General features: G+C 34.0%; 2 protein-coding genes across 2 annotated transcripts; both read left to right on the forward strand.

The window, feature by feature from the left end:
• Positions 1-8,203: 8,203 nt before the first annotated feature.
• On the forward strand, positions 8,204-21,205 carry LOC123888155. Its single transcript, XM_045937121.1, has 2 exons — positions 8,204-8,357; positions 20,862-21,205. The coding sequence occupies exons 1-2, from the start codon at positions 8,208-8,210 to the stop codon at positions 21,153-21,155; spliced, it is 444 nt and encodes a 147-aa protein (XP_045793077.1). The 5' UTR covers positions 8,204-8,207; the 3' UTR covers positions 21,156-21,205.
• A 976-nt stretch (positions 21,206-22,181) lies between these two features.
• LOC123888156 lies at positions 22,182-22,748 on the forward strand. Its single transcript, XM_045937122.1, has one exon. It carries the CDS (start codon positions 22,182-22,184, stop codon positions 22,746-22,748), a length of 567 nt encoding a protein of 188 aa, XP_045793078.1.
• The last annotated feature ends 1,148 nt before the right edge of the window (positions 22,749-23,896 follow it).

Consider the following 23,896-nt stretch of genomic DNA (forward strand, 5'->3'; position numbering starts at 1 on the left):
CCAAAGGGATGGTTGACAATATAAAAGGATGGAGCCTACATACTATACTGTATGATATATAATGATAATTATTAAATATTTATTATGAATACTTATTTCTGTTTTTTCTATTTATTATAAGAATGGGTACAGTCGTACAAGTACAAGTGGTGCCAACACGCAAAGGTTAACCTCCAAATTTTATTCACATCACGAGTTTTGCAACTCAAGTATTAATGAATTTTACCCAACTATAGTAGTATGTAATAAGAGGAGAATGCAATCTTTGCAACTTGCTTCAATATGAAATTCATATCTCACATTAATATAGTTTGGTACTAGAGGAAATTAACACACAACAAAGTTCAAAAAGGACAACTTAGGTTTATTTAGTACACATTTGAATATTAAATTTTGATTGATTAAGGTATTTTAAGGAATAAAATTTTAAAATATTTTTTTCCTTCACATTTGAATAAAATTTTCAATAGATATAGACAAACACCTTCAAAAGACCATAAAGAAGGAAATCACTTTCGTATATGAAGTCATTTTAATGCTAATATATGGAGGCATGCATGGAGAAGTTTTTAACTTTTGAAAAAAATTTCCACACAAATATTTATTTGAAAATGGAGCAAAGTGTATAACACTTTGTTAGTTAATTTAAATAAAATTAAAATGTCTAGAAAATTAAGCAACATATTTAAAATAAATAGTATGATTTTAATTAAGTTTCATGTGGTAGAAGTACATAACTAATGTAAATGTTAGCGTATCTATTGAGTGATAACCGATAACAATTGCTTAAATGCGTGTTTGAAATTTGTGGACTTTCAAGGTGACTATATAGGGAAAAGGGTTATGTGCAGTTGTTATGATGCAGCCAGTGCATCATAGATTTCTGATTAACATCAAATAGTTCAATTTTATACAATTTTAATATTTTAAATTATAAAAATTCTGATTTTTAAATATAAACCGTTTGATTTCGATCGAACGACAATGATTTCACTGACTGCATGTGCAATCATAGGTGCTGACTGCACCCAACTCAATCCATGTTGCTATACGAGTTTAACAAAAAACTACTATATGAAAAGTTACCGACCGACCATGCAGTGGGATGCCAACTAACGCTAACCGAAGCATGTTAAAAATAATTAAATATATCTCATTACCTTGAGAGATTAGTCTTTAATTATTGATAGGACATCATTTGATTTACACTAAAAAATGACACTATATCATTTGTGCATTTTCTCCTACCATAAAAGCTTTTTGCCCTACCAAAAAGTTTTTGGATGAACTACTTGCTACAGTGTGCACTATGGTTTGGGATTGAACATGCACCTTTAGCATCAATTCATTCATCAAAGACAAGAGTAAAAACAGAGAACATGTATACATATGACATATTTAGAGGGTGAGCTGTGAAGACAATTGGTGGGCCATTCAATTGAAAATTAATGGACGTGGTCCCACAATTTCGTCTGGACTAGGGGCCCAATTTAAATCCTGCATATCTTATATTCTTCTAATCATAGCTAGTGATATGAGAACATTGTGAAGTGAGAAATACCGATAAAAAGCCATGAGGTTATAGTTAAAAGTGCCGGAATAAAATCAAAATAACTGCTTATAGAATACTATAATACAAGTAATATTTTTATACTATTTTTAGTTTAATATTATTAATAAAAAAATTATAACTACAAATTTGTGATTTTTTTTTTTCTTTTAAAAAAGTTAAGAGCATCTAAACATTCAATAGTGAGTAGACATCTCAACTATGTTGACACGTTTAAACACTTCTATTATTATGTACTTATATCGCATAAGGGTAAGGGGTAGGGACGGATCCAGACCTGATATATTGGTGTGGCTAAAAAAATTACGTTCACAAGCTTTATAGTTAATAACAAAATCACGCTTGCAGATTAGCTGAAGAAGTAGTTTTATCTCTAGAAAGCACATTAAAAAATAACAAAATAGCGAACAAAGAAATCATATTTGTAGTTGTAGAGTTGAGAGAAAAGTAAAAGAATAAAATTTTATATGTTATTGAGATCAATTAAAATTAATAGTGTTCAATAAAAGCGTATAAACCTTTATTGTTGGTGAATTTCAATAACATATCAAATGATTTTAAATTTCTATAGAATTTACATGAATTATCTAGATGATATGAATTTTAAATTTAACGATAAATTTCTTTAAATTTTATACTCATTAAAATGTTACCGGTATAATTTAATTTCTCTAATATGTATATAATATATATATATATATATATATATATATATATATATATATATATATATATATATATATTGATCACTCCTTTATAAAAAAAAATTACCACAGCTATTATTCTTGATTCTTTGTAGTTAACTAGCAACAAAGCCAAAAAATAACCCATAGGACTTGAACTCAGGTCCCTTAAGAAAATGGGGCACTACTTAACCACTAAGCCAAAAACATCTTTGTGATAATATTAACGTTATAAGTATTTATGCAATAATTCTGGTGTGGCTATAGCCACAGTCAGCCCCTACATGGATCCGTCCCTGGTAAGGGGGTGAGTGTGGGTGGATGAGGGACTAGACCTTACTCCAAAAAAAGTAAAACATAAAAAACAAATTTAAGTAAAGTACAAGGAAAACTCATCTTGTCATGAAGGAAATCAACCCGAAGAAAAGAAGGTAGCAAATCCCACCACATCTGATCAACTATGGCATGCCCATGAGCAAAAAATTTATCGACATAACTATTCCCCTCCCTATAGATATCAGATATGAGAGCTCACGATGTTCAAACCCAACAAGAAGCAATTACTCCAATGATTACGCATATCCCATGACACTATAGATGAATTATCAAAGGCATCAAGTGCACTTTTCGTTTTCGAGTAGCTTTCAATCCATAAATAATGTCCTCCATTACTATGAGCCAACTCCATGGCGAGATTTTGTGCAGAGCAGCCACAAATGCAAGTTGAGTTATCACGATATTTACCGTCACAAGCTGCATTTAACCCAAGAATGACTCATCTATATTTACTTTTATTCACATAACAGATAACTGCATCTTCCACAAAACCATTATAGGTGTCTGCTGTAGCGCAATCTCAGACTAACAAACAGACTATGCAATATTTGATGTGTAAGAGGATCATTCGAAGAATGTTGTGTTGGAACAAAATTGATTTAAAAATGTTTGCCCCTAAATTTATTAAGGTTTTGATGATAACAAAGTATTAATATACAATTGGAAGTACTAAAAATTTATTTTAAGTGTGCAGAACTTAGTTTCAGACAAGCTCTGAAGAAAGCTCAGAAGACAAGTTCTCAGAAGTTCGCAAGAACGCAGAAGATAAGAATCTTCAGAAGTTACTTACATCAGAGGATGAAGACATCAGAACTTGCTAAAGTCTGAAGTGAATCAAACTCTGAGATATATCTTGGATTGTGTGAAGATTCGAATTTGAAGGTCAACTCTCTTACCAATGAAGAAAATGACCTCTCAATCTTGATCAGAACAGCTACTTACATTTTGTTTGTCCACAATGGAGAACGTGGGTTATCAGACTTCTTAGCTGAATAAGGAAAGTCTTCTCTGCACATGGTCAAAGTTACTGAAACTCTTACTCTGTTTTGGAAACGACCAAATTGCATCAAGACAACTTGCTTGAAGACAAAAGGTTATCTTCAACAACGGTCATCTTTGCAACGACTCTTTCTTAGTCCTATATATACTAGAAGAATCAGATTGCAAGATAACAATTATTACAACACGCGCTCAATATTTTCACATTTGCGAATACAAGCTCTGAACCTCTGAACTAGTGTTTTTTTAACTCTTAGTCCAAATACTTTGTACTCACTGTATTTGATTTTTAAGGTTCTCTTAAGAACAGTTGTATTCAATCATTGAACTCTATTTACTTTGTAAGTTTGAGTAGTCTTAAGCTTGTGTGCTTAAGTGAGAAGTCTTAAGCTTGTGTGCTTAAGCATTGTGGTGAAGTCTCTTGCTTGTGTGCTTGAGCATTTGTAATCTTGTGTGATTATAGTGAAATCCCTTGGAAGTGCAAGGGGACTGGACTACTCTCGTTTTGTGAGAGGAACCAGTATAAATTGCTTGTGTGCTTTTTCTCTCTCTGTTCTCATTATTTGTGTGTTGTTTTTCCGCTGCTAACGTAGCTAAGTTAAGAACTTCGAAAAAGTTTTAACTTGGCTAAAACACAATTCAACCCCCCCTTCTTGTGTTTTCACACCTTCATGTTGAGTATGCATTGAAATCTTAGTTACAGAAGTCAGAAAATTTTGGGTACATGTTGTCTTGGGCGCGAGGCGCAATGATGCTTTGTGGGGCGCAATACTTGCGCATTGCCTTGGCTTTGGTTCTGTCTTGGGCACGGGGCGCCAAGATTGTTATGCGTGAAACTATTCCTAATTGACATGATTCAACACTGGTAGCTACGCGGGGGGTAGGGCGCACGTGAGTGTATGTATATTGCTGATTTTTTTTGGAAAAATTAGTTTCTTTAATGATATCTGACTTGAAACACTATTAAAATATTACATATTTTTAATAAAAATGTTTATTTATAACATAAAGCAACACACAATGTGAATATTGCAACAAATATATGAACTTTAACATGATTAGTAATAATGTTGTTTATAATTTTCATAAGTTAACATTAAAATCATTTTTTTTAACTATTAAAATGATATGATATGGGTACTTAGGTACGAGTATGAGTACTTAGGTACTTAGAAAATACAAACACGGGTACAAAGATTGATATACACATGGATACAGAGATGTGTACTATAGTACATTACCTATCGTCATCCCTAAATCTAAGTGTGTCAATATTTTTCTTTAAAATAATTAAAATTCAAAACTATCAACTTGGCAGAAAGAATTAAAACTTTGAAATTGACGATCATTTCTACTATTCACTGCATACAATTTTATATGATTGCATTTTTTTATAACCGATGTCATTTTTACAATCTACTTTATAATAATAATAATTAAAGTTCAAAACTATCCCTTCATAAAAAGAATTCAAATTTTGGATTTGATGATCATTTCAACTATTTTGCATACAATTTTATGATTACATTTTTTTTATAACCGATGTCATTTTAATAAAATTTAATAATAGATTCACGTTTTGACAAAAAAAAAATTATACTAGATTCACGTTTTTCTTGAAACTATAATTTTGCTCTTTATATTAACATTTGTTATATTTCAAATTTATCATTTTTGTATATTAAATGTATGATTATTATATTTATCTTAATTATAGGTGTGTGAAAATCTCCTTTATAAATAGAGTGAAGATCCACTTTGATCCTTCACAAATTTCAAATGGGACAATTCAATCTCTAACAAAAATAAAATATAAATTAGTCTCTCACATTTTCATATTTGAGATAAATTAATCCCACTTTTTTTTTGAAAATGTAAAGGATAAATTTATATTAAAATAACCAAGACCCCATGTACAAGATGTACAAAAGGGCATATACAAGTATACACCAAGAATTCAAATGGTAACCGTTATGAAATACTCCATCCGTCCCAAATTATAAGGGAAAATTAGTCAAATAAAGTTGATGTATTTGGTTAAAAATTTGGACTAAATACATCAATTTTGGTTGACCAATTTTCCCTTATATTTTGGGACGGAGGAAGTATTTAATTTGGATCCAACATTTTAATTTGACCCATTGTTTTAATCCCTTAGAACGAACCGAAGACTAGTTTGTTTTTAATATGAAAATGTCATGAACTAATTTAGATTTGGAAAATGCTACTTGTAGCAAACGATAGCTTCACGAATGCACTGCGAAGGATGTGGCACCTGTTTTATGAGATAAAATTTCTTTGTCCTGTTTCTCTCCCCTACGCTTTTCAATTTTTCACTCTCTTCAATTACTTCAGCATTGCATACTTTCTAGTTTCTAGCGTAGAACGTAGTTATGTATTTTTTTTTACACAGTAGAACATAGTTATGTTACTTACCAGGATAGCTTCACAATACATTTTTTAATTTTATAAAGTTATAAAATTTTGTTTTTTTATCTCTATAAAAAAAACATGTTTTAGTCCTACGAATTTTTTAGATATTTAGTTTTAGTCCCGACAAAATTTTGTAGGACTAAAACATGTCATTTTTTTTAGAGACCAAAAGATAAAGACAAAAGTGGTGAAAATCTCGACTTAAAAACTAAATTTTGTGTTACTTTTTTTGTCTCGATGAAACTTTTTATAATATTTTAAATATGTCTGCGATATAATAATTCAAAAATACGCATTGGATTAACAATAAAGACTAAAATTGCGTGCATAATTTTGTAGGAACCAATAACATACTCCTTCCATCCCAAAATATAATAGCTAGTTTGACTAATGCACGTATGCCAACGCATAATTGTGATCGCTAATATCTTTAATTCCGTATTAGTAAAAATTATAAAAACTTGATATTTTGAAAATACTCATCAAAATGGATCAACCAAGATCTTATATGCTAATATTTATATCTATATATTATTAAAAAAATACAATTAAAACAAGATAAATGAATAATGTCATTTAATCAAATTAGCTCTTATAAAATGGGACGGAGGGATTATTTGATCCTAATTTTTATTTTCTATTTCCAACTTTTATTTTATTTTATTTTCAAAGTATATAGTGATAAGTTGATAGCAGTAGGGATGGTTCCTATTCTGGAAAATTTTGTTTTTTATTAAAAAAAGTAATAATTCATGTAATTGTGTGTCTTTGTAAATAAAAGAATACTGACAAACAAAAAAGGCAACAATTCATAGTGCACATTTAATTACTACGTTTGTGAAAATGTCGTGATGAAAATTTTGGCTGTATATAGCATTATTGTTTAGATTTTATTTTGGAAAATGCTAATATGCACGACACACAATGCTCGTGCAAATCCGACGACAGATTCAAATCTTAAATTCTATTTTTTTTGCTTTCCAATTTAACCCTTATTTCCCAAATTAAACCCTTTTGTCCATTTAACATAAGTAAATGTTTTGTAATCCCCGTTTTCAGCGGCATGCATCTCCGCCTCCATGGGTGGTGGTGGTGGATGTGTCACCTCCAATTGATGCCTCTGCCTGCCTTCTTGCTTCACTTGTTGTCGGTATCGACGACGCTTCACTGCTTCGTTCTCCACCAACCGTCTCGTCACAACGCAACGCCTCTTGATCTTGGATTTTTGAGAAATCATGTGAATTACCAATTTAAACTGTGGCGCTGAATACAACAACAGTGATGGTAAAGACAAGATGGCGACGGAAACAACAACGACGGAGGCAAACATCAAAGTCAGAGAAATTTTGTTTAGACACATGATTAACAGAGTGATAAGCAGTGGTGTTGAGAAATTTTTGGGCTTGTAGAAGTGGTGGTGGTAAGATCAATCATTTGGAGGGAGTTAGAGTGCATTTAGTGCTGTGACCGTGAAAGTAAGAGACTGTCTAAGAGGAGAAGAAAGAGATTATCGGTTGCATTTTGTATAGATAAAAAATACTACAATTAATAATTAATAAAGGAAATTAGGTGTGTTTTAAATTTTAATGCAGTCGTGCATTGTCGTGCAGGAACCTTGTCGTTCCATATAGCACTACTGTTTTATTTTTGTCAGGAATTGAATTATTCCGCCAGAAATTTGTGAGGTATCAAAATGAGTCACTCTTATAAATATTTAAAATAAAAAACTATCAAATGGTAACCGTTATTTTGAATTTGAGGTATGATGATGATAAACGTGAACCTTCATTTTTTAGATTTATTTTATATTATGTACGATTATTCTATTTATCTTAATTTTGAGTGTGTGAATATCTTCCTTATAAATATTTAAAATTAAAATTATCAAACGGTCACTGTTATTTTGAATTTGAGGTATGATGATAAACTTTGAATTTGAGGTATGATGATAAACGTGAACCTTCATTTTTTTATACATTAAATATATAATTATTCTAGTGTATGAACATGTTCTTTATAAATATCTAAAATAAAACTATCATATGATAACCGTTATTTTGAATTTGAGGTATGATGATGATAAACGTGAACCTTCGTTTTTTAGTCAATGTGTTCCAATACATTGTTTAGTATATATACATATCACTATATGATTTTCTAATCACCTCTCGCTCAAGTTGAAGGAAATGGAATCACCCACTCGTACATCACAAAAGATTAAGGGTCTGCCAATTAAGAAAAGAGGCATCCCTGACCTACTTCAAAATCAGTTTCTCACCTCTCTTGATCTCAATCAACCAGCACAAATTGAACTGCAAGATCAATATAATTTTGAGGTAATTAAACTTATTTTTTGATTGATTTCGTTCTTATAATTTTTTCTTTCATAATTTTACTTCTTTGTTTTGGATGGTGTAATATATGTTATTTTTTCAATTATTGCGAACAACTTAACTATAGACTATTAGTTAATATTTTTCTCTCCCTTTTTGACTAATATTTTTCTCTCTTTGCAAACACTTGGAAATCTATAATGAAGGTGTGAAAACACAAGAAGGGGGGGGTTGAATTGTGTTTTAGCTAAGTTAAAACTTTTTCAAGTTCTTAACTCAACTACGTTAGCAGCGGAAAAATAACACAATAAATAGCAAGAGAGAGAGAGAGAAAAACACACAAGCAGTTTATACTGGTTCCTCTCACAAAACGAGAGTAGTCCAGTCCCCTTGCACTTCCAAGGGAGTTCACTATAATCACACAAGATTACACCTGCTCAAGCACACAAGCAAGAGACTTCACAACTATGCTCAAGCACACAAGCTTAAGACTTCACACTTAAACACACAAGTTTAAGTTACACACTTAAGCACACAAGCTTAAGTTTCCTCAAGTAATGGTAAAGTATATAAAAATATACAAATGCTCTTAGATGAACCTAAAGAGAGCAAATACAAATATATCAGAGTATTTGGCTAAAGTGCAGAAACACTTGAGAAAGGTTCAGAGCTTGTATATCACAGAGTTCAGAGTTTGTTCAGCGCACGTTCAATTCTTGATAGTTGTCTTTTATGTTGCAGCTGATCCTTCTAGTATATATACCACTAGAAAAGAGTCGTTGCAAAAGGAGCCGTTGGAGTTGATAACCTTTTGTCTTCAAGCAGTCTGTCTTGATGCAGTTTGGTTGTATCCAAAACTAAGAAAGAGTTTCAGGTACTTTGACTACTGCAGAGTGGACTTTCCTTATTCAGCTAACAAAACTGAAGACCCACGTTCTCAAGTTAGGACAGACAAAACAGAGGTAGCTGAACTGATCAGGCTTGAAAGGTCCTTTTCTCCATTGGTAGAAGAGTTGACTGGTAGAGAGAATCTTCACAGCTTTCAAAGATATCTTCAGAGGTTGATGAAGCTTGTAGACAGACAAGAAGTTCTGAAGTCTTCATCCTCTGAATGTTGTATCTTCTGAAGACCAACATCTTCTGAGCGCTTGTGAACTTCTGAATTCACATCCTCTGAACTTCACTCAGAGCTTATATGATGCTTATATCTGCACACTTAAAATAACTTTTTAGTCCTTCCAATTGTTAATTAATACTTTGTTATCATCAAAACCTTTATAGATTTAGGGGCAAACATTTTTAAATCAATTTTGTTCCAACAATCTCCCCCTTTTTGATGATGACAAACATAAGTATTAATTGACAATTGTTGTTAAATTAACTTATCATGTTTCTCTTAGGTTTATGAGGTTTGCAAGCTCCCCCTAAGATTGATACTCCATAAAGTCTGAACTTTATGTTTTATCCATGATATTTAATTTAGTATAAGATTAAGATGGTTAGAAATAAAACAAGTTTCATATCTTTCTTCAGAGTGAGAGGTTTGCAAGCTCTCCCCCTAAGTCTCATAAGGCTAAGTTAAAATTGCACTCTTAACTTATCCTTACTTATGAAATTTATTTTAGTTTCAACTAACTTAGTCTCCGCATTGAAATACGTAAAACAACTTAAAAGTAACAACTTTTAATTTAACAGATAAAAGCGAGATAAAAGGTGTGGTTTCAGTTTTGGAACTTATCAATTAATGCGTAACTACTCCCCCTTTTGTCATTATCAAAAAGTAAAAAGATTTATATAACCAAGACAGTCAAAGAAAGGAGAGTGGTTGTTACAAAGGTGAATTAATTTTCACAAACGAAAACCAACGCGCTCAAAGGTTTATAAAAAGGTGAACTAGTTAACATGCCTTCGTCACGGAAAAACAAGAATAAACAAGTGAAGCAAGAGAAGGTAGGAAGAATGAAAAGATTTAGTCTACGCATCGCAGAGTTTAAGAGAAAGAAGAACGAAGAAAAACGCGAAAACGATGAAAAGGAGAAAGAAGACAACAAGATACCACAAGATGCTGAGATAATAATCATCTCATCAGATTCGGAAGCTGAAGAGAATGAAGATGATGCGGACTATGTTGAGTTCTTGGCTAGCTATGTTCCAGAAGAGGAACAAGAAGAAGAAGAACAAGAACAAAACCCAGATCCCATAGAAATTTCATCAGAGGATGCTGAGGAGAAATCAGAGATTTCTTCTGAGTTTTATCCATCTGACTAGGATTAGGTTGTCTTTTTCTTTTTCTTTTTACCAATGTACTCAACATGGTTAGAGCATTAATAAAAAAATTTTCGTTTTTAAGAAGCATCTTGTGTTCTTATGTTCTTATTTATCAAGAAAATTAGCATAAGCAAAACAAACAAAATATAAAACAAACCACATAATCAAAACAAGCACAGCTTAAAAGAAAATTGTTCAGAGGATAAACAAGAAAATAAAAGAAAGCTGAAAACAAGTGCATAGAGTCCTAGGGTTTCTTAAGAAAGGCTAAGAGTTGGTCGAATTTGTCGTTCAAGGATCCCACATTGGAAACTAAACCATCCACCTTGGTTTCCAATGTCTCTTGAGCGGCTCTTTGACGTTCTAGACCTTCTTGCTGTTCCCTCAGGGCTTCTTGAAATATCTGCAATTGATCCGCCACAGCAGGAGCTTGTTCTTCAATCACAGGTGCTTTGCCTTTATCAGAGGGTTCACCTTCCTCTGGATAGTCTATCATCAGCACATCCTCTTGATTCTGAGAAGCAAGCACATCATCCTCTGAAATATCCTCTGGTTGCAACTTATTTGCCAACTGGGCAACTCTTGCAGCAGCTTCTTCTAACCTTTCAGACTCAGACCTCTGAGCTTCAAGACTCTGAAACAGCTTGGAGTCTATCCAGATGACTTTGAAAGCATTCAGACGGTGTTCAACAGCAGCAATTTCTTCCAGCTTAGCAAGTTCAAATCCAGCATGATTAAACATGGTTAATCTTTTCAATTCAGCCCTAGCCAGACTTTCCCTCAAGAAGCTTATCATATCCAAGTCTCTTCTTCCAATCACAGCCTTAATTTCCTCAGCAGCACCATCCAAAGCATTGCAAATCCTTGCCTTAATGCTTGAAACTTCCAAATCCACATCAGAAGGACAAACTAGAAACCTGTCCTTTAGCAAAGATAATCTAACCAAGTCATCATGAAATTGAGTGGATAGATTACTAAAAGGGTTGGATGATGAGGGTGAAGGATTGGGAATGGTAGAGAGAGTAGGTGTTGCAGTAGCAGGGTTATCAATAACCACAACTTCTGCATCTGAAGGCTTGGGAGCACAAGTGTGAATGCGCTCAGGAGAAGCATGTTCAGCACTTGGGTTAGGATGAGGTTCAGGGGTTGGTTCAGGTGATGAGATGTCAGAAGTTGATTCAGGGTAAACATGTTCAGGAGATGGTTCAGGAGATTTAGGTTCAGGGATTGGTTCAGGAGGTGGAGAGGATTGTTTTGTGGGAGAGAGTGGTTCAGTGACAAGAATATCTGGTTGAGGTTCAGATGGTGGAATGTCAGGTGGAGGTTGAGTTTGAGGTGATGTAGGTTTAGGAGGTGATGTGATAGGTGTTTCTGTTTGTGGTTGAGGTTGAGGTGAGTTAGGTTTGGATGGAGATGAAGGTTTTTGGGTGAAGGTTTGGTTATTCAGAGGGTCAGGGCTAAGATGTTTTTCTAGTTCAGATAGGGGATTATCAGAGGTTGGAATATCAGAGGTTGGTAAAATAGTTTTGAGAGGTTTGGTGTAACCTAATCCAATCTCATTTTCATTAAAGATGAACTGAGTAGACTTACCTTTATCCTTGGAAATAGGAGCAGGTCTTTTCTTCAAACTAGCAGCAAGAGTCTCCTCATCAGATTCAGTCTCATCTTCTGACGTAGATCCTTCAGATGAACTGTCTGAACTATCTTCCTCAATGACAATAGGCTCTTTTGAAGCTCCTTCAGCAGCCTTGGTAGCAGATTCTTCATGCTTCCTCTTAGATCTCTTTTCAGCAACAGCTTGCTCCACCTTAATCTTTTTCTGAGCCAAAAGATCTGGCTTAGGTTGATCAGGTTGAGCAACAGCCTTTCTCTTTGGTTTCCTCTTAGGGTTATACAAATTTACAGGAGCAGGAGGAACCATACTCCTATCAACAACAAAACCTTCTTGTCTGAGCACTTCCAAGTAATCCTGAATTACATGCTCAGCATCAGCTTCAGATATGACTGGGTAGCCTTGGACATATAGACGATCCTCAAGCCTAACAGTGAACTCTTGTGGGGGAGCAACAGGCTTAGATGCAATCAAACGCATCTTGGACAGAAAGTTAGCATTCAGAATTTCTGGATAGAACCTCTTCTCAACCAATTCAGGGTGGAATTTCCTCAAGTTCTGAACAACATGACCTTGATGCAGAAGGTCTGACAACAGCCTAGGATAAACTATAGTAGTTTTCCTCTGAGATTTACTCGCAAATATGGCTTCACAAATACGTTCAAAGAAGTAATCTCCAAGATTAACCTTCTTTCCAGTCAGAAGGAAATACAGCAGATGACGATGAGTCCAGGAGATAGTATCAGTCCCACCAACCCTTGGACTGATAGCTGCTAGGATGATCTTGAAAAGAACTCTACATTCATCAGTCAAACCCTTTACTTTCCCTTTTAAGGAGAAATCTGTGCAAATGAGATGCAGAAGATCATCCCTGTATCTTGTATCCTTTTCAAACACATCTAACTCTATCCCAGAGTTAGGTAGACCAAGAAGAGCATTGAAATGAATAGGCGAGAGTGCCATGTTCATCCCACAGATATTAGACCTAATCTGTACACCTGTAAAATCCAGCAAACCCATTTCCTTCCTAGTTTTACCCTTCAGACTAGGATTCCTTTCTATTGCTGCAAGCTCTTCCTTCTTAGCTTCATGCTTATCAAAAACCTTTGCTTTCATCCAAAATTTCTTCAACAAATCTGGATAAATGGGACCATTAAGCATGTCGAAGTACTTATCCCATCCTTGAGTGATAAAGTACTTTTTAACATCAAACCCATTAGCTTGTAGACCATCGAAATCAACCATCTTCTCTGAAAGAAAAGTAAGTTCAGATTCTGGAAACTCCATCTCGTTCCCAACGATCTGAAGATTTTTGAAAATAAACGGTGGAATCCTTTTTGACGAAGAAGACGAAGTACCAGCCATTGTTGGAGATTAGGGTAAGGTTTGGAAAACTAACGAGAGAGAAAGAAAGTTTGTTGGAGGTTTAGAGAGAATATGAAAGTGTAGGTTGTGAAAGTGAATAGTGTGCAAGTGTATTGTGTAAGTTTATTTAAATGCACACAATTAACACGAAAATAGCAAATTTGGGAAGTTACGCTAATTGACAGAAAGTTGAATACCAAAAATCATCATTAACCACCCACTACCTGACACACGTAGACCACGTGCAGAAAATTTACTCGGTAACTGCTATTTTAATGGACAACTGTTCAGCAGTGAATACTGAACGTTTCCCACTAAAATAATTCAGAGCCTCTGAGTTATTTAAAATTCTCTATCAGAGTCAAGTACTTCAGAACTTGTGTTTCAGATGTTCTGAATCATAAGTTCTGATATACCTATCCTCTTACACTTTAATTGCCAAAAACAATTTTTCATTCAGAGATTGAAAACATGTTCAGATGTTTCTTTATAAAATCAAATCTTTCAACAGATAAAGCTTTAGTAAATATGTCAGCCCATTGATTTTCAGTATCAACAAACTTAATATCTATAATGCCTCTCTGAACATAATCTCTGATAAAATGGTGTTTAATTTCAATATGTTTGGCTCTAGAGTGTAGAATAGGATTTTTAGATAAATGAATGGCTGCAGTATTATCACAATATAAAGGAATATTGTTACTGCTTACCTGGTAATCTTCTAACTGATATTTTAACCAGAGTAGTTGTGTGCAACACTTAGCTGCTGAAATGTATTCTGCTTCTGCTGTAGACAAAGCTATAGTAGTTTGTCTCTTACTAGCCCAGGAGATAAGGTTTTCACCAACAAATTGACAATTGCCACTTGTGGATTTTCTTTCAATTTTATCTCCAGCATAGTCAGCATCACAGAATCCATTTAGCACATAATCATTGGATTTCTTATAGAGAAGTCCAAGATTAGTTGTTCCTTTCAGATACCTAAAGATTCTCTTTACAGCTGTAAGATGAGATTCTCTAGGATCTGACTGGAATCTTGCACATAAGCAAACACTGAATAAAATATCTGGTCTAGAGGCTGTCAGATAGAGTAAAGAACCAATCATACCTCTGTAGATCTTTTGATCTACCTTTCCTTCATCATCTGACTTGCCCATGTTGGTAGTTGGATGCATAGGAGTATTCATTATCTTGCAGTCGTCTAAATTGAATTTCTTCAGAAGTTCTTTAGTGTATTTTGATTGATGAACATAAGTTCCTTCCTTCTTCTGATTGATTTGAATTCCAAGAAAGAACTTCAACTCTCCCATCATGCTCATTTCAAATTCATCCTGCATTATCTTAGAAAAATTCTTGCACAAAGCAGCATTAGTTGAACCAAAAATAATATCATCAACATAAATTTGAATAATTAAAATGTCTTCTTTGGTTGTTTTTCTAAAGAGTGTGCAGTCAACCTTTCCTTTTTCAAAACCTTTTTCAAGAAGGAAATTACTGAGTCTATCATACCAAGCTCTTGGAGCTTGTTTCAGACCATACAGTGATTTCTTCAGTTTAAAAACATGTTCAGGGTTTGAGATATCTTCAAAACCAGGAGGTTGCTTAACATACACTTCTTCAGAAATAAAACCATTTAAGAAGGCACTTTTAACATCCATCTGATATAAGGTTATTCCATGATTAACAGCATAAGATAGAAGTAACCTGATTGCTTCAAGTCTAGCAACTGGTGCAAAGGTTTCCGTATAGTCAATCCCCTCTTGTTGACTATAACCTTGTGCAACCAATCTAGCCTTGTTTCTTACCACTTCACCTTGTTCATTCAGCTTGTTTCTGAATACCCATTTTGTTCCAATAATGTTCTTGTGTGAAGGCTTAGGCACTAGAGTCCACACATCATTCCTTTGAAATTGATTCAGCTCTTCTTGCATTGCTACAATCCAAGCATCATCCTTCAGAGCTTCATCAATCTTTGAAGGTTCCATCATTGAGATAAGACCAACTAATGATTCCTCATTTCTCAGTTGAGATCTTGTCTTCCTTGGACTATCCTTGTTGCCTAATATCAGTTCCTCTGGATGTGATGATTTGTATTTGAAAGTATTTCTTGGGGGCTCATCATCTTCAGACTCATCAGCATCAGGTTCAGCAGATGCTTCAGTACTTGGTTGTTCAGAGTCTGTAGGAACTATTGTGTTCAGAGGTACTTCAGAGAATGGATGTTCTGAGTAGTTTGGAATATCTGAATATTGATCCTCTGATACCTGAAATCTAGACAAACCTTCCACAAGCTCTGACACTTGGTCAGGCTCTTTGTCATCAAATTTGACATGCATACTTTCTTCCACAGTGTGTGTTTCAGAAATATACAGTCTGTATGCTTTTGAGCGTTCAGAGTATCCTATAAAGATACCCTTATAACCTCTAGCATCAAATTTCTTTAGATGGACTTTGTTGTTTAGAATATAACATGTACATCCAAACTGATGAAAATAAGAAATGTCAGGTTTTCTTCCTTTGAACAATTCATAAGCAGTTTTGTTCAACTTAGATCTGATATAGATTCTATTTTGAACATAACATGCTGTGTTTACAGCTTCTGCCCATAAAAACTTTGCTACATTTGTTTCATGCATCATGGTTCTGGCCATTTCTTGCAGAGTTCTATTCTTCCTTTCAACAACCCCATTTTGTTGAGGAGTTCTAGGAGAAGAGAATTCATGCAGAATGCCATATTTTTCACAAAAGTTTTCAAAAGGTTCATTTTCAAATTCTCCACCATGATCACTTCTAACTTTTAAAATAGTGTAGCCTTTTTCATTTTGAATTTGTTTGCAGAAGATGCTAAACTCATCATAAGCTTCATCTTTTGTTCTTAGGAATTTTACCCAAGTCCATCTACTGTAGTCATCAACAATCACTAATCCATACTTCTTTCCATTGATTGAAGCAGTGTTAACTGGTCCAAAAAGATCAATGTGAAGAAGTTCCAATGGTCTTGAGGTAGAGACAATGTTCTTAGGTTTAAAAGATGACTTTGTAATCTTTCCTTTTTGACATGAACCACAAAGTGTGTTTGAGTGATATTTAATTTTAGGTAAACCTCTGACAAGGTCAAGCTTACTAAGCTTAGAGATTAACCTCCAGTTAGCATGGCCTAACCTCTTATGCCAGATCCATTTTTCTTCACTCAAGGTCAAAAGACACATCACTTTTTGTTCATTCAAATCAGAAAGATTAATTTTATAAACATTGTTCTTTCTCAGACCTTTGAAAATCATGGTGTTATCAGATTGTTTAGACACAGTACATGATTCCTTATTAAAGACAACTACATAACCATTGTCGCAAAATTGACTTATGCTCAATAGATTATGCTTAAGTCCATCAACTAACCAAACATCATTAATAGATAGGGAGGAATTACCTACTGTACCTGTACCTATTATCTTTCCTTTCTGATTACCTCCAAAGCCAACAGAACCTCCTTCTTTCATAGTTAGCTTGGAAAACAGTTGTTTGTCCCCAGTCATGTGCCTTGAACACCCACTATCCAGATACCATGAATGATTCATGATACTTCTTTGAGTGATAGGCTGTATGAGAAACAACTTTAATCACTACAATGGAACTCTTTATCACAGTTAATGATAAAGTCATCCCAATATTCTTCCTCTTCATTGATCAAGTTCTGATTGTTCACTTGAGAACTTGTCAGCCATTGGTCAAGGACATAAGCCCTTCTTCCTTTGCATAGGACTTGTTTCCATACTTTAGGTAGGACATATCCTTTCCTAGTTGGTAAATCTGAATGATACATAATTTCAGCTTTTGGTACCCATCTTTTGGGTCCACGCTTGTTAGTCCACAAATGATTACTGTGTTGTTGAGTGTGAGAGAAAGATTTTGGTTTGGAATAATAACTCTTTTGAAAATATTTCTTAGTTTGAGTTCTGTAATTTTTCCAGGACTTGGATTGTTTATGCTCCCAGAGTTTGTATTTATCACCAGTCCATTGATTTGACTGGTTATACTTACTGATTCTAGAATCATAAATAACCTTAGTCCTATGTTGCCTCTGAGGTTTGAGGTTTGACTTTCTTTTAAAAACTTCTGAGCCTTTAGGTTGACTTTTCTCATGAACTGGAGTTCCTCTGGTTCCAGAAGTTGAAGCCTCAGATTTTGAAACTTTCAGAACATCTGAACTGACACTGTCAAGTTCTGAATAGCTTTTATCTTCTGAGCTTTTCTTCCCAGATCCTGAGGAACTTGGTTCCTCTGAGTTGTCATTTCCCAAATCTCTCAGATTATTATCCTCATCTTCCAGAGTACCAAATTTCTTTCCTTCTTCACTCTGAGGTACAACATAGTAAACCCAAGATTTTCCAACCTTTTTGGGATAGGTCTTTAGCTTTGAATATGTTCTACCATATTCATAGCCAAGTCCCTCTCCTCTATGTCTCATGACATTATAAACAAGATTAGCAGCTTTGCTCTTACCAAGGTTGAGATGCACAAACTGTTGAAGAGCCATTTCTTGCTCATCAGTAGGTTTGTGACACACAGCACAACCCTTTTCAAGATCATTTACTCTATTCAGAGTTTCTTGATATAGACCTTGAAAATGTTCTGCTTGTTCAGTCAGAGTGTTAAGGTTTTCTTGTAAAACTTTTTGTTTATTTAACACTCTGAGATGTTTCTCAATGACCTTGTTAAGTGCAGTTATAAGTTGAGATTTAGAACAGTCAGAAAATACCTCATCAGTTACTTCTGAATCTGATTCTGATTCATCGTCTGAGTCTACATCTGAGTCAGTTGAAGCCATCAGGGCTAGATTTGCTTCTTCTTCTTCCTCAACCTCTTCCTCAGATGATAGCTCTTCAAAAGTAGCCATCAGACTCTTTCTCAATTTACTCTTGAATTGTTGCTTCTTTGAGCTGTATCTTTTGCTTTTGTCTTTAGCAGACATTTCTGGACAATCAGCAATAAAGTGTCCTGGCTTCTTACAGTTGAAGCAGTTCTTCTGATCATCCTTTTTGCTGACAAAATTTCTGGAGCTGTTACCTCTGAAATTTCTTTTGTTAAATCTGTTCCATTGCTGAAACTTGGTGAATAAAGCAAACTCATCCTCATTCATCTCATCCTCTTGACCATCAGCAGAAGATTCTTCTTCAATATCAAGAAGCTGAGTCTTAAGAGCCTTAGAAGTAGTCTTAGTTGACTGTAAAGCCACTGACTTAGACTTCTTCTTAGTTTCTGAGTCAGCATCCAGAACCATCTCATGGCTTCTGAGATTGCTTATCAGAGCTTCAAGACTCAGAGTCTTGAGATTTTGAGCTTCCTCTATTGCAGTGACCTTGGGTCTCCAAGCAATAGGGAGACTTCTCAGAATCTTCTGAACATGGTCATAGGTAGAATAACTTCTCTTAAGAGCTTTAAGACCAGATACAAGGATTTGAAACCTTGTAAACATAGTCTCAATGTTTTCATCTTGTTGCATAGTGAAAAGTTCATATTGTCTTATCAAAAGACTAGCTTTAGCCTCTTGAACCTTTTCATTACCATCATAGGTAGCACACATGGAATCAAAGATAGATTTAGCAGTGGACTTGTTCTCTATTCTGACATAGTCCTCATGTCTAATAGCACCAACAACAATGTCCTTTACTCTATGATGTTTTGTGTAGATTTTTAGGTTAGCTGGTGTGAGTAACTTTCTATTCTCCATGGACAACCTACCATGTTCATTCAAGTTTTCAAAAGTTACTCCCAACTCAACCAAATCCCACAACTCATGATCAATAGCAGTAATATTGCTATACAGTCTCTCTTTCCACCACTCAAATAATGAAGCATCACCATTGAATATAGGGGCTTTTCTATTGCCACTATGTTCATGTGATTCATTACTTAAGTAGTCATAACCAAAAGCATTTCTAGGACCACCACCAGCTCCACTGGCCTCACCTTCACCAGTAGTTCTAGTACTACTATCATCTCCTCCAGACATAGTGTTCTCACAAGATCTTTACTGTCTCACTGTTAAGTGAAAGTAACAGACCAGGCGCTCTGATACCAATTGAAGGTGTGAAAACACAAGAAGGGGGGGGTTGAATTGTGTTTTAGCTAAGTTAAAACTTTTTCAAGTTCTTAACTCAACTACGTTAGCAGCGGAAAAATAACACAATAAATAGCAAGAGAGAGAGAGAGAAAAACACACAAGCAGTTTATACTGGTTCCTCTCACAAAACGAGAGTAGTCCAGTCCCCTTGCACTTCCAAGGGAGTTCACTATAATCACACAAGATTACACCTGCTCAAGCACACAAGCAAGAGACTTCACAACTATGCTCAAGCACACAAGCTTAAGACTTCACACTTAAACACACAAGTTTAAGTTACACACTTAAGCACACAAGCTTAAGTTTCCTCAAGTAATGGTAAAGTATATAAAAATATACAAATGCTCTTAGATGAACCTAAAGAGAGCAAATACAAATATATCAGAGTATTTGGCTAAAGTGCAGAAACACTTGAGAAAGGTTCAGAGCTTGTATATCACAGAGTTCAGAGTTTGTTCAGCGCACGTTCAATTCTTGATAGTTGTCTTTTATGTTGCAGCTGATCCTTCTAGTATATATACCACTAGAAAAGAGTCGTTGCAAAAGGAGCCGTTGGAGTTGATAACCTTTTGTCTTCAAGCAGTCTGTCTTGATGCAGTTTGGTTGTATCCAAAACTAAGAAAGAGTTTCAGGTACTTTGACTACTGCAGAGTGGACTTTCCTTATTCAGCTAACAAAACTGAAGACCCACGTTCTCAAGTTAGGACAGACAAAACAGAGGTAGCTGAACTGATCAGGCTTGAAAGGTCCTTTTCTCCATTGGTAGAAGAGTTGACTGGTAGAGAGAATCTTCACAGCTTTCAAAGATATCTTCAGAGGTTGATGAAGCTTGTAGACAGACAAGAAGTTCTGAAGTCTTCATCCTCTGAATGTTGTATCTTCTGAAGACCAACATCTTCTGAGCGCTTGTGAACTTCTGAATTCACATCCTCTGAACTTCACTCAGAGCTTATATGATGCTTATATCTGCACACTTAAAATAACTTTTTAGTCCTTCCAATTGTTAATTAATACTTTGTTATCATCAAAACCTTTATAGATTTAGGGGCAAACATTTTTAAATCAATTTTGTTCCAACATATAACACTATTTGGTCCTATTTATGGAATTTTCTTTCATGTTTTTTGTTATTCATTCAAAGGTTGAACCATCAATGATGGAAATACAAAAAGGAAGTATCGTTGAGTCAAAGGTGAACGAGAACATTGACCCATTACAGAAATTTTCATCATCATCAAGATTGAGCTATGACAATTTGCAAAATGCTATGAGATTTAAAACATTGGATTTTGAACTTGGTGGCAACACCAAACATGATCTACCATCAATTGGTGTGATGGGATGTACATTTTACTTGATGTTTGTGATTGCTTCTAAAGCTGACCCCAAATGTCCACGGTGCAAAAAGAACCTGATGGTTATTGACAATGTATAAGTGAATTGCGCAAAAAAATGAAGAAAACATTATGTTTAAGTAATTTTTTAAATCATTAAGAAGTTTAATGTTTTATATGTTGTCGTTTGTTTAAGTAATTTTTTGACAACTGTTTAAGTAATTTTTAAATTAATAAGAAGTTTATTATTTATTTATTGCCATTTAAATTATAGTTATAGTTTACCTTATATATCTTTTATATTATAAACTTGTATACATAAGCAAATTCTAAACCCTAATTTGTTTTTCTCATTTTCCCTCCATTTTATAATGCAATTTTTATTAAAAAATAATATAATTTTGTCTTGACTAGGATTCGAACCCGCAATCCTTCAATGCAAGGCAATATTTCTAACCACTATGGCAAGTATACCAATTGTGATTAAAATTATGTGCAATAATTGATAAGCACCATCAATTTTAAAAGTATATCATATCAAAATTATTGTTGACTATATTATTCATCACGAAATATTTTTATGTCTTTCCTGATCAATAATTTTTTTTCTACTGGATCATAAATTTAGAGAATAATTATCATGTGAGATTTGAAAAGTTATTATCACGTGTGATTTGAAAAGTTATATATATATTCTCATACTATAACACCTTCAACAATATTTAAATCTATTAAAAAAAAACCATCTTTCACATTTCAATGTCTCATGTAACCTTACTTATATCACTTTTTAAATTATTTATTATGCAGTTTATTAAATTGTAGTTTTTTAAAATTGGAAAAAGAATTTTGTCAAAAAAGATTAATGGAAAAAGAATTGATATTTTTTATAAATACCCTTTATTTTTACGTTAATGTATCCAAACATAAATCAATTCTGTTTAACTCACTTTTAACCAAAATCAAATCTATCAAACTCAATTTTGCTAAATCAATTTTTTTGCAATACAACCAAACACAATCATAGTCATGTCACTAATCACATTCATTATTTTGATTTTAACATTGCAGATTTAATATTAACCGATGATCAATTGATACAATATGCACTAAGAGATATTGAGATGATGTTACGTAGTTGTGGGAAGAGTTTAAAAGATTATCCTCCAATGCCTAGAGCAGACACATCATTAGTTCCTGATATACAAAATAGTTTAATACACGACGAATTGAATTATAACAAACAATCATTAGCTGAGGAACATGTTAGATTGATGTCAACTATGACTTCAAAGCAACATAAAGTATATGACACAATCATGACAAGATTTAACGAAAACAAACATGGTGTGTTTTTTCTTTGTGGTTATGGCGGTACAAGGAAGACATTTATTTGGAGGGTCATGTCAGTCGCATTACGCTCAAAAGGTGAGATAGTTTTAATAGTTGCCTCAAGTGGGATCGCTACATTGCTTATACCTGGCGGTAGAACAACACATTCAAGATTTTGTATTCCTCTAAATGTTGACGAGTTTTCAACATGTATCATAGTTCCTAAAAACCCTTTGGCGCTATTAATACAAAAAGCAAACCTCATTATATGGGATGAAGCACCAATGATGCACAAACACTGTTTCGAAGCTGTTGATCGAACTTTAAAAGATATTCTCAAGTCTGTTGATAAAAAACAATAAACACATTCCCTTCGGTTGAAAAGTTGTTTTTGGCAGAGATTTTAGACAAATTCTACCAGTAATACCCAAAGGTACAAGGCCAGAAGTTGTTCATGCTACTATTAATTCTTCGGTTCTTAAAATTTTTTTGTGAAGTTTTAACATTAAGTAAAAACATGAGGCTTCTCGGTGGTATTTCGAGTGCAGACGTTGAACAAAGAAAATTGTTTTCTGAATGGGTTTTGGGTGTTGGCGATGGGGAAATTGGAGATGAAAACGACGATGATTTAGAACTTGACATTCCATCAGATTTATTGATTCCAAATTCAGGTGATCTTCTTGCTTCTATCGTTGAAAGCACATATCCCAAATTTTTACAAAACATGAACGATATAACGTATTTCCAAAATAGAGCTATACTAGCTCCTAAAAATTCAATAGTCGACACAATAAATGATTATATGTTGGATTTAATTTCTGGTGAAGAAAAAACATACTTGAGTGATGATACTACACTCACACAAAATGTAGACGGTCAAACAGTGGATGATGTTCATACTCCCGATTTTTTTAACACGATTTCTACGTCGGGACTTCTAAATCACAAGTTGAGACTTAAAGTTGGAGTTCCAGTTATGTTATTAAGGAATTTGAATTAAAAATTAGGATTATGCAATGGAACAATATTTATTATTACGAGATTGGGAAAACGTGCTCTTGAAGGAAAATTTATTTCAAGAAGTAATATTGGTAATCAGGTTTTCATACCTAGATTTTCTCTGACACCATCTGACGTGATAATTCCTTTTAAATTTCAACGGAGACAATTTCCTATAATGATTTCTTTTGCGATGACTATTAATAAGAGTCAGAGGCAATCTTTAAAGCATGTTGGGATATATCTTTCATCGCCAGTGTTTTCACATGGTCAGTTGTATGTTGCAATTTCAAGAGTTACTTCTAGAAAATGATTAAAAATATTGATCATCGATGACGACGGTGAAGATATGACTAAGACTTCGAATGTGGTCTATAAGGAAGTCTTTCGTAATATAACATAATTTTCTTTGTATGAATATTTATCCAAAATTATTATTGAACTATCGTTTAATGTTACTCAACTTTTTTCATATACCTTACATTATTGAAATTATCATATATTATTTAAT

This window comes from Trifolium pratense, linkage group LG6 (genome assembly GCF_020283565.1).
Source record: "Trifolium pratense cultivar HEN17-A07 linkage group LG6, ARS_RC_1.1, whole genome shotgun sequence".
In the NCBI taxonomy this organism is placed as follows: domain Eukaryota; kingdom Viridiplantae; phylum Streptophyta; class Magnoliopsida; order Fabales; family Fabaceae; genus Trifolium; species Trifolium pratense.

Excerpts from the sequence above, each read along its gene's own strand:
- LOC123888156 (XM_045937122.1), top strand. The coding sequence starts at position 22,182 with ATGTTACGTAGTTGTGGGAAGAGTTTAAAAGATTATCCTCCAATGCCT.
- LOC123888155 (XM_045937121.1), top strand. The coding sequence starts at position 8,208 with ATGGAATCACCCACTCGTACATCACAAAAGATTAAGGGTCTGCCAATT. Across the intron at positions 8,358-20,861 it reads AAGATCAATATAATTTTGAG|GTTGAACCATCAATGATGGA; the intron begins GTAATTAAACTT and ends ATTCATTCAAAG.